This window comes from Carassius carassius, chromosome 19, assembly GCF_963082965.1.
Source record: "Carassius carassius chromosome 19, fCarCar2.1, whole genome shotgun sequence".
In the NCBI taxonomy this organism is placed as follows: domain Eukaryota; kingdom Metazoa; phylum Chordata; class Actinopteri; order Cypriniformes; family Cyprinidae; genus Carassius; species Carassius carassius.
The window spans coordinates 20,118,586-20,130,767 of NC_081773.1; the positions used below are offsets into that span (position 1 = coordinate 20,118,586).

The 12,182-nt window shown below is 37.9% G+C and overlaps 1 protein-coding gene across 1 annotated transcript; it reads left to right on the forward strand.

The window, feature by feature from the left end:
- The first annotated feature begins 6,801 nt into the window (after window positions 1-6,801).
- On the forward strand, window positions 6,802-9,999 carry nhlh2 (nescient helix loop helix 2). Its single transcript, XM_059500194.1, has 2 exons — window positions 6,802-7,316; window positions 8,186-9,999. Exon 2 carries the CDS (start codon window positions 8,237-8,239, stop codon window positions 8,603-8,605), a length of 369 nt encoding a protein of 122 aa, XP_059356177.1. The 5' UTR covers window positions 6,802-7,316; window positions 8,186-8,236; the 3' UTR covers window positions 8,606-9,999.
- Window positions 10,000-12,182: the final 2,183 nt, after the last annotated feature.

The following is a 12,182-nucleotide window of genomic DNA, read 5'->3' on the forward strand; positions in this document are numbered from 1 at the left end:
GGGGGTCTAAACTACAGGGAAATAGCCATGTAAAAGTAGAAAAGATACTCCAGGCCAGTGCAAAAACCAATCACGTGACAGCTGATCCATATTATATTGCAAAATAGAACCAGCAGCACCCAATCAAAACACCCAGTCACCTGTATAAAAAAAAGTGGACAGACAGTAAAATTGGGGTTGGGGAGAGAAAGAGGAGAGAAAGGGGGGGAAGGGCCTTCATCATAGGGATTGCCACTCTTCATTATAGGGATGATTATGGTCGTAGAGGAAAGGCCCAAGGGAAATAGTGTGATTTTTTTTAGGTGAAAGAGCCAAATGAAAAAGAAAGAAAGAAAGAAAGAAAGAAAGAAAGAAAGAAAGAAAGAAAGAAAGAAAGAAAGAAAGAAAGAAAGAAAGAAAGAACGAAAGAAAGAAAGAACGAAAGAAAGAAAGAAAGAAAAATCAATGAATGGGCAGACAGACAGACAGACAGACAGATATACAGACAGACAGATAGATAGATAGATAGATAGATAGATAGATAGATAGATAGATAGATAGATAGATAGATAGATAGATAGATAGATAGATAGATAGATAGATAGATAGATAGATAGATAGATAGATAGATAGATAGATAGATAGATAGATAGATAGATGGGCAGGCAGGCAGGCAGGCAGGCAGGCAGGCAGGCAGGCAGGCAGACAGACAGACAGACAGACAGACAGACAGACAGACAGACAGATAGATAGATAGATAGATAGATAGATAGATAGATAGATAGATAGATAGATAGATAGATAGATAGATAGATAGATAGATAGATAGATAGATAGATAGATAGATAGATAGATAGATGGGCAGGCAGGCAGGCAGGCAGGCAGGCAGGCAGGCAGGCAGGCAGGCAGGCAGACAGACAGACAGACAGACAGACAGACAGACAGACAGACAGACAGACAGACAGACAGACAGATAGATAGATAGATAGATAGATAGATAGATAGATAGATAGATAGATAGATAGATAGATAGATAGATAGATAGATAGATAGATAGATAGATAGATAGTCACACTGGCAGCTGCTATTACAGCTCTCCTCAGGCAAGGCACCAGTTCCTCGTATCCATGTGTCCACTCCACTCCCATCATCCACAAACACACACGGCCGCACAGGCATGACAGAGACGAGACATGATGTGAATGCAGAGAGAAAAGTAATAGAGTCTCATGGACAAAGAAGATGAGGCCAAGTCCACATCAAACACTTAACAATAACACAGGTAGTGAGGCACAGACACATGTATGTGCTTGTAAGAATCTGTCACTTTGCTTTAAAATAATACCGATCTGTCCTTGCATCACCTTTCACTCTGTCTGCTAGTTTCTCACTATGACCATTGCAGTTGTTTTTCCTTCAGTTCACTTTTTTCAAGGCTGTATTCTCTCTCTCGTAGACTAGTCACCGTGATACGACATCCGATCGATAGGATACAGTCATATTTCAAACACAGGGAAGAATATTACAGTCGATGGTGACCAGAGTTTGTGTTTTCTGTAGATTGTATATGAATAACGCATGCATTCTACATGCAGTAAGTAGATAATGTACAAATATGTACATTACTGGTCAAATGTTTGGTGGTCTGTAAGATTTTTTGTAATATAGTAGGTGTAATGAGAGAGCAGTCCTGTTGGTGGTAGGTGGAGTGTTGAGCTTTCAATGGAGAGATCAATCTTGATCGTAGAGCAACAACTAAGACAAAACACTGCCTTTATGTAGGTTATGTAGGGGTGAAAAAGTGATCCTCAGTAATTCATCTCGTAGATTAGGCTCTGATGGGATATTAAAAAAAAAAACCCAGAACTGTCTAACTCTAAACATGCTAATGACAAAGCTACATCTAAAACGCAAGTTTAACATCTTTCATTTTCATTCTGTTTTCTCTCTTTATTGAATATAATATCAAACAACTGTGTATAGCAGAAGCATGCTCTGACTTTAGAATACAATAGTATGACATTTTATCAGACACATTTTTTAAATGCTTTCGTCAGTTTCCCATCATACCCTCTAGCAGCTTTGAAGCTAATAAATTATTCAATTGAATAATTAGCATTTAATAGAAAATAATTTGCATTTGCAAAACCACCATAAGGGTTAGAAATTGAGTTTCACAAGTGCTTCGTGGCTTTACTCTTTCATATTAAACAGGATTCATGCCTACTTAATGTTCAGTGAAATCTGATACTTCCTATTGTGCTCCTAAGAAGTTCAGCACATGCATTCACAGACCTCTGTAAAAAAATAAATAAATAAACAAAACTAATCCTTTCATTATGGCAATGCCTGCGCATATGGTTCTCCAGCACTGTCCATGGTGCTGATTCTTTCACATTTCTTATAATATTAGAGGCCTGTAAAAGCAAACACTTTAATTTAATCACACACACTTTGAACAAACAAAACACACAAAAACATTGCTAAATTACAAAAAGAAAAAGAGAAAGCTTGTTAGAGAAAAACAGATGGTCTTTAAATTCAACAAAGTACCCAAGGGAACAAACTCTGGGTGCAGACATGACCCACACTCCTTTAGTGTACATGTGCTTATATGGGGATGTATACAAGTATGTATACAATGTACACTATTTACAAAAGCAATGCTGCATTAAAAAAAAAAACATAATAGCTTTCTTCTCATGTGCACACAAACAAACACTCACACTCACAAAGCAGAATTAAATGAAAGTATTTGGGGGTTCCATTCTGTCACATTATAGCAGATGGTGTCCAGTTCAAGCCAGGCTGGAACAGTCCCTGGAGACGAAGTGGGAGGGAAAAAGAGAGAGACAGAGAAAAGCAAAAAGGGAGAACAATGTTGGGTACTCTCTTAACTCCCTCTTTGTCTCAGTTATTTACACCTCAAAGATTTTTCTTGGGGGGAAAGGACTGACCAATTGGTTCTTCCCGCCCAGGAGTGCAGCCACACATCCAGCACATCTTAGATGTATCATGAAAGCCAAAGTTAGGTTGTTGCTGTTTTTGATTTCTGGGCCTGTCAACCTCTTCAATCTTCTCTGTGCAGGTGCAGAGATGGACCTTTCCAATCATATCCATGCATCTATAACCAGATTTGCCTCCAGGATCTCTCACAGGTGCAACATTGGCCCCCGGCCGGCCTGGCACCCTACCGTCCTCTGCTCATCAGCACCACTACCAAAACACACACACACACACACACACACACACACACATAAACCCTCTGCCCCCCTTCTTGAAGGTCCAGCTGATCCCCACCTGATCCCAATTCATGGGGGAGGAGGAGGTGTTCTGATCTGGGCTCACCCTGGAGAGGTGAGAAAGAAGAAAATATATGCCATCGCTCATCTTTCTCGTCTCTCTGTCTCGGAGAGTAACTCTTTGTGCTCCTGTCAGATTAACGCCAACAATAACCCCTAAAACCATATTAGATGGTGTCCTTGAGAAGCCTATGCATGTATGTGCATGTACATAACATTGTGCTTCTGTGTGCACCAGTGTTATTGTGTGTAAAGGGCAGTATGTCCAAGCAGGGCTGAGCTCAGGTGTCCTGTGCTGATGAGCTGCAGCTGGCTCTCATTGGGGCTGTAATGGGTGCTATCCAGTGCCTGGGTCAGTCACGCAGCTGAGTTTAGACTACCCTCGGTATAGCAATCCTTGTTCAAATGCATTCAGCCTCCTAAAAGTAAAGAAGTTACGTACTTATCTTAAATTAAAATTCAATTTAAATGAATTTGTCCTCCATGACAAGCTATTGAGATCACCATAGTACTATGAACAGGCATGCAAACATTTGCTTAATCAGGTGTAGTATTTCCACTGAATGCCAAATAATAAGAGATAAGTCCCACATTATACAGTTAGTTCCAGTTCTCAAATGTGAAGCAATGCCCTTTTGGGTTCCCCAAAGAACATTTCAGTGAACAGTTCTCAAAAGAACCACTTCTTTCTCAGTATAAAAAACATTTTAGAATTCTGAATAACATTCTTCCATAAAGAACCTTTTTGTAGAATGGAAAGGTTCCATGGAAGTGAAAGGTTCTTCACAAAACCACATGTGCCACATAAGAACTGTTTTTAAGAGTGTGGCTGAACGGCATATTTAGAGAAAAAATATTTTTAAGTATGCTAATATGCTATTTCATATTAATTTATACAGTACAACATAAATTATGACTTTTTATACAGGCTGTCAATCTGTGCATTAGTGGTAAATTGACTCTTTCTTGAAGAATACATTGATATGCCAATCAAGTGACTGTCTTTAGGAGTAAGTCAAGGTGTCATTGATTCAACCGATTGTTTCAAAAACACTGATTCATAAAGGAATGAAGCACCTGTGTGTGTTGTTCAGAGTCGCATTACAGTTAATTGTGCACTAGCTGCTTAGTACTGTTTTGGTGGAACAAAAAATATCTTCCTATTTTGAGTCTAAAATGTAAGTTAGTCAATATATCTACATGAATAACAGTTTATATGAGCTATACTTGGTGTTATTGATTTTTTTTTTTTTTTTTGTATGCATAAGGGATAAATGTGGAGACGATGCAGATTGGGAATATTTTGCACTACACACCACAATAAAGCATTGGAAATTTGTTTTATGTGATTTAAATAAACATGCCTCACAGCTTGGCCCGGCAGAAGGTATTCTTATTGACGGACTGAATTAAGCCATGAAATGAGCTGCAATCCATTGTTCTTTAACCATGAACAACAGAGATCAATACTTATGATCTCCACCAGCCCTCCTAAAACTAAGCACACAGGATAACACATGTTTCCTTCAGTGACGGCACAATCTGACTAAACCAAATTATACAAACCAAAGCCTTTACAAAGAGATTCATGCCATAATATTGCCAAAAACACATATGATCTTCACTTGACTCTTTCCAGTCAAAATATCCCATCCCATTGTCCCAGTACTTCTCTACCTCCATGTCCTCCCCTCTGTTTTTTCTCTTTCTCTGTGTCTTACTATTTTCATACCCCTCCACTGGCCCTGGGTCAGACATCCTGCCTCCATCCATCTTTCCATCCACCCATCCATCTTTCCATCCTTCCAGCAACATCAGCCAGCTGCCCCAACACACACACACACACACACACACACACATAGAGTAGACCTTAATTCAGTCAGTGAGGTCTTTGCCCCCTTCCCAAAGCAATGCCCAGATCTGAACACATGCACCAGGCAAAAAAGGGCAGCAGAGGGGGGATGGGTGACACTCGAAGCCATATGCCTCTTTCTCACATTTGACTCTGTGTATTTATATGTGTATGTGTGAGGAGGGGAGGGGTGTGTTGCAGGAAATAACGGACCAGCTGACTTTATTCACAAACAGAGGACAGAAATAATAGGTTTTAATGGAATTTAATACATCTCATCAGTCATGATCAATAATAGTCTAAAACATAATCAGTCTGAGGATGATTTGTGGATCCTGGAGAATTCCAATGATTTCATTTTCTATTAAAGTCATCATACTTAGTATTGAACTATACATTAATTTTACTGATCTTTACTAGCTGGATCTATTTGCTATTGATATGATAGAGTGAAATACTCTTTACAGGTCTTTCACAGGAAGTTTGGCAATAGATTAAACACCCCTGTCCCCAATCTTTTATGAGAAATATCTTTCTATGAGAAATGAGAAATATCTACATGAGAAATATCTTTGCCAAATCACTTTAAGGCCGTATCTCTACTCATGTAATCACACAATCTTCACAACAAATCATTACTAACGTTCTCTCTCTCACACTCTTTTTTTTTACTGGAAAATTAAAGAATTTATCTTCGAAAGATCATGGGTTGATGTTTACTCAAAGAATATTTGTACTATACTTTTTAAAAAGAAAAAACTTCCAAAAGGGGGTTTTGCAGTGATGCCATAAAATAATTATTTTTGGTTCCCCAAAAAGAATCTTTCAGAAAACAGTTAAAAGAGCATTTTTTTGTGTGTGTGTGAAAATCTGAAGAAACTTTTTTCCCTATATAGAACCTTTTGAGTCCGTGAATGTTAAAGGCTCCTCGTGGTACCACAAATGCCAATAGTAATAATAAACATTTATGTGTGTGGCCCATCAATGCTTAAATCATTATTGTGACTTCAGGCTCAGATTTTGTTAAAATTATAATCTTCATGAAATTCATACTATCATTTAAGGCAAACAAATGTAATAGTTGGAGCCAAAGTAAAAAAAAAAAACCTTTGTAAACAGGTAGCTAACATTTAAAATAAAATAACATTTCTTTTTCCAACCATCGTTTTTAGATTAAAACTTAGTTTCACGTATACTATCACATGCCAATTTCCTTTGAAATTTACACCATTTTAATTATCTTTATAGCCTTGCTTTGTGACAGTTCATTTTAATATCCATGTTGTATTACGGATAATTTGTTAGTATTTTCCTCAAATATGTCTCTCAATTTAAGTCATAAAAATGTATAAGAATTTAAATAAAGCTATAGGCTTCGCGATACTCCTGCCATTCAAAACGTCACCCTAAAATGTATTTTCTTAAAATATCACAACTTACCACTTAATTTAGCTAAAATTTTACAAAAAGTTTTACAAACAATTGCACCACTTTAACACAGGCGTACAACCCATGCGTTACTGCCAAACATTTGCGTCCAGCTCTAGCCTCAGGCGCGCCTTTCAATCTGTTCGAGAAAGAACTCGCTGAGTGGAAGGGGAGAGAACAGAGGTGGTGGGACGGAGGTGTGACTGTCGTGGATAAGTGCATAAAGTGAATGATTTGTAAGAGCGAGCGAGAGAGCAAGAGAGCGAGAGAGGGAGACTTTAAAGGGAGCCAGCGGAATGTTATCTCTCAAATCATCAGAGGCACGAGGACCAGCACGCGTGGCTGTTAGGATGACTGGAGCAATGTTGTCCTAATCCACGGGAAACAGAAAGGACAGCCTGAGACGATACTTTCGTATATCTAATCGATCTTATCTGAGGACGCGTTTCCATTGTTAGCCACACACGGGTCAGAGGGCAACACATCTCCGAGCGTGCGTTACCGGTCCTGATATTTATATCCATTCTGTAACTCTGCTTACGGAAATTTAATGATATATCAACACAAATCATCGTTGCCGACTGCGAGAAATTAGTGACGAGGAAAGTATTACTAAAGTATGCTGTTGCTGATGCTGAAATAAATATTCAGAAAGCGCAATGGACAGATGAACATGAATCAGTGACTGAAAACAGACTTGATAAAAGGGATTTGAGGGAATAAATTGATTCTCATCCAATTAATCATCAACAGAGGTGAGTTTCAAATCAATTTCATAAAATGTTGATTATACTTTTCCCTCATCTTCATGTTGTAAATGCCATTATATTGAATCATTAGCTATAGCAACAGTCTATAAAAAAGCAGCTCTGCAAAACAATTTTGTACAGTGATAGGGCTACACCTTTTTATGATAAAAACATCTTTGTATTCATCCGTTTAACCTGTCAAAATAATTTCCACGTTTTTTTAAGGATTTCAATTCGATCTTCCATATTTCAAATGGTTAAACAAGTGTAAAGAACTAATCACTGCAGGTTGTCACCTTTGCACTGCTTTGATTTTTTTTCTTTCAAAATTTAAAACAGCAATTAAAATGTAATTTTTTCAGTTGTAATGGTTAGACATTTTACAGTGTAAAGTATCCTGAACATATAATATACAAAATACACATTAAACAAGTCAACCATCTTATACCTTTTTTCTTTTTCTTTTAAATATTCCTTGTGATTGAATCTATGTCTTGAGATTCATGCACCCTTGTGTCATCTGGAGCTATAGGCTTTGCATTTGCATTTGCGACAGATGGTCAGCTATGACTTTGGTTTTATGACAATAGGCTACTTGATTTCCATTAACTTTTGCATGGAACCGGTGAATATTTATAATCATCTACTGAGGGTAATGTGTGCTGAGTGAGCTAAATTGCAAAATGCACACTGACAACCATTCACCAACATTTAGTAGCCACTGAACTGTTTTTAAAGTTTACAATAATTTAGTCATTTAGTCATTTCATGAGATATAACCGTTGGATTTGTTGAATATATTATAATATGTAGGCCTACAGATTAATATTTATATTTATAAAAAAAAACAAATTATTTTGTGTCTAATTCACCAGGGCAGTTAACAATCAGTGCACCACTGAAGCCTTGATCAAACGGATCTGAAAATGATGCTGAGTCCCGATCAGACGGATCCTGACCTCACCTGGACACAACCGGACGAGGAATGTCTGAACGTCATGAAGGTGGAGTGTGTGGCCCACGAGCCCTTAGAGGCCGAGGATGGCAAGACTCGTGCACTCGTGCCAGCCGCGCTCACCAGAGAGGAGAAGAGACGGAGGAGGCGCGCGACTGCCAAATACCGTTCTGCGCATGCCACGCGCGAGCGCATCCGAGTGGAAGCGTTCAACGTAGCGTTCGCTGAGCTGAGAAAGCTGCTACCAACACTTCCACCCGACAAAAAGCTGTCAAAAATCGAAATACTTCGCCTAGCTATATGTTACATTTCTTATCTTAATCACGTTTTGGACGTTTAAACGAACATTTACCAGTACCTTATAACAAAACCCTACAAATGTACAAAAAGAATACTTTTATAGACATTGAGAAGTTGCATATTCCAGCTTTCACACAAATAGCCTATTAAAAGAGAGAGAGAGATAATTAGTAACACTTTATAATTACTTTCAGAATAGGCTATGTTTTGTTGTCCGTCCCCACTAATTACGAAAAGGGAAATCGGAACAATGGGATGGGAGAAAGTCTTTTAATTAGGCCTTCTATAAAACATTAGCTACCGAAATTTTACGTGGACTGTCGCAATAATTGAAGCTTGTTGTTTTTGATAGCTACTGTAGTTTGGATAGCTTTTCAAAGATTAGCTATCCTGTTCAACATCCCACATCATATGAGCACGTTTGTGGCAAAAATTAGTTATGGAGAGATTTGACTTGGGTTGGATCTCATTAGGCTACATCAAATAAAACAAATAGTTATCTTTCGCAAGCTTGTTATAAATCAAGCTGATTTTACAGGCTGCCAATCGTGTGGAGAAATGTAGGCTACTTCTATGTGCTGGAACAAATCGTAACCTTGTTGGCTGTTAATTTTTATGTTCTTGTTTATTTATTTATGAAGTAAATTAAATTATGCGAGTGTCCTTAAAATAGCATATCTGAAGTGTTTACGTATAAATGTAAATATTTAATGTTTTATTATTATTCCTATTTTAGACTGATGTCGCAGAGTTTGGGTTTACTGTTGCTTTTCACTTGCACTTTTCATTGGCAGTTTTCTTAAGAGTAGGAGGGCCTTCGCTGTGTGTGCACTACAGTTATTAATATAATGGTGTTGATGTTGATGTCCTGTCCTATGATAACGAGAAGCACTTCCCATCGGATAGGATCTAATGCTGTATTTTTTATTTTGTTTACAAAGTGCTCAGAGATAGCGCTTTGGGTACCCGATGACTTGGGGTGGTTTAAGAGACAATTACATTCATTTAAATACATCATAATCAATGCCAGATAAATAATTCGTCCATAGACATAAAAAGCGTGTTGCCTGCCTTCCAAGTCTACAAGCTACCCATCGACGCTCTCTTTGCTGCGACCAAAAATGATCTCAAAGTAGTTTTATTTTTCTTTTAGAAACTATTTATAGAGATTATTTGTTTACGTGATTCTTGTGAACTTTTGGGGAATTTTAAAGTGAACAAATGATCTCACATCTGCCTCATATCCAAAGATCACCCTGTTAATTCAGGGTTTTGTTTGTCATTTTGTAGTGGAATAGCCAGTAGCTACACTGGTTTGTATCGCAGTTTTTCATAACTATTTTAGAATAAATAGTAAACATATTAATTAAGCGCTGATTCGTCTGTTGTAGTTTTTGTATAAAACAAAATGAAATTAAAGATATTGTGCCAATATGATGTTCTCTGTTCATATACTTTCACGCACGTCATTTCAGACAACTGAAATGAACGAACTATAGGCTCACATTATGAAATTCACTGTCAAAAAAAAAAATGTTTACCTATTAAAAAGCAATGAAAAAAGACCTTTTCATGCTGTCACACAACACATTCAGTCCGCTCTGCTCACGGCCCAAAGGCGACTTTCTCCCAAGAGGGGAGACAGGTGCTTGTCCAGACGGGCCAAGGCAACCAAATTACGACCCTTCTGCTGCGTCCCGTGGGAAAGAGCAAGAGAGCATGTGCGCGTGCGTGTCCAAGTACTGGTCATATTTCACATTAAAGATTTTTACTCAGCCGATGATGATGCAACTTTAAGGGTTACAGTCGATCTCAAATTTGATTGTTTCACTCAATCAGTAAAGAAATTGTTAGTTTGTGGAAATTTGTTTAGATGATAACAAATATTTTAAGTTTAGTAGCTATGATACACTCAAGATCTAGGCTACTAAACACATCCCAGAAGTTACATTATGTTCCTCGCCCGGGCAAACGGGCTGATCAGTTTGTGTGCCTTGGACGTGAACAAGTCTCGTTAGTGGATTATGTAATGAATGACCCTCAGCCCCGCTGTAACGCCATATGTCTGGGTGTATGTCACAGAGAAGGGTCGAATACATTGGCCTTAAACTCAGGTAGCCAGATTAGACTTTGACGCTTCATGCAAAGAGCCAATCTGCCGTCTCTACAAGTGTCTTAGATGATAAAACAAAAAGAGATCAAATCCTGATCAAATAAAATCCACGTATTAACCTATACAATATTTTCCCCATCTGTTACTGAGTAGTAAAAATCTATCTATCTATCTATCTATCTATCTATCTATCTATCTATCTATCTATCTATCTATCTGTCTATCTGTCTATCTGTCTATCTGTCTGTCTGTCTGTCTGTCTGTCTGTCTGTCTGTCTGTCTGTCTGTGTCTATCTTTCTATCAGTCAGTCTGTCTGTCTGTCCCGGGTCAATCTGTCAGTTTGGTTAAATTATTTGTGGCCAGATGGAAACGGACGGATGAGAGGAAGACGACATTAAGGGTGTTTATAAAGAAAAGACTAGAAAAAAAACGCTTAGAGGGGAAATAGAGAATCAGTCTGTTCTCATTAACTAGCGCAAAGTGTCACACTCAGAACAATGCGACCCGGCTGCGCGCGCACTGCCGGACCATCTGTGCACGCGTCAGACATACAATGATCAGATTTTCATCACACAATGACACACTGACATAGTCAGTGCATGAATTTGTTGATGCATGCATTGAAGATTACAGATTTGTAACCTTCTTTTGGATATTTGCACAGGATCAAACAGACTAGTTTGCAGGGTTTATTGTAAGAGATTTTGAAGAAAAAATAAATAGACTTTCAAACACAATAAAGTTATTTTTTGTAACATTAACTATTTGGTAAATGTACGAACGCTATTGCGTTTGAGAATACAATATTAAGTGCTTTTTATTTATTTATTTATTGTATTAACGGAGTGGATTCAAAGTTGTATTTTATTATTTTTTTTTCAAAACTGGAGAACCCCCAACACTGCACGTTTGTTGTCTCTCTTCTCTGACACAAACATTTGAGGTCTCGGAGTCTTCACTGATGAGGTGATGAGTTGAATCAGGTGGGTTTGAATAGAGAGGCATCTAAAATGTGCAGTGTTGGGGGTTCTCCAGGACCAGGATTGGGAACCACTGGATCAGATAATAGGCTACTGGAGATATACAAAATGTGCAGTAATGCAGTCAGTGGTTCAATCCACGGGATTAAAAAAAAGAAAGAAAAAAAAAACACACACACAAATGCCACCTATCGGAAGGTGCTCGCTAGTGCTTCTTAGTGGACAAACCCAGTGTCACTTCATTTATCTGATAGGCCTGTAAAATGGTAACGATAGCAAATTAAGATACATACATCACATATTATTATTTTTACATATCAACTTTATTTGTCATCAAACAACTACAGTGCTTTTGTTTCAAATTGCTTAGAAGTTATAGAAGTTCAAGTCTAGCTTCCAACAGTGAAATAATGTATAACAAAACTTTGCTGCCCCCTATTGGTCAATAATGAGAAGTAATAGGCTAGGTTTTTAAAAGAGTACTGTACACTTTCTCTTCAGTGTAGAGTACAAAGTTAAGAAA

Excerpts from the sequence above, each read along its gene's own strand:
- nhlh2 (XM_059500194.1), top strand. The coding sequence starts at position 8,237 with ATGATGCTGAGTCCCGATCAGACGGATCCTGACCTCACCTGGACACAA.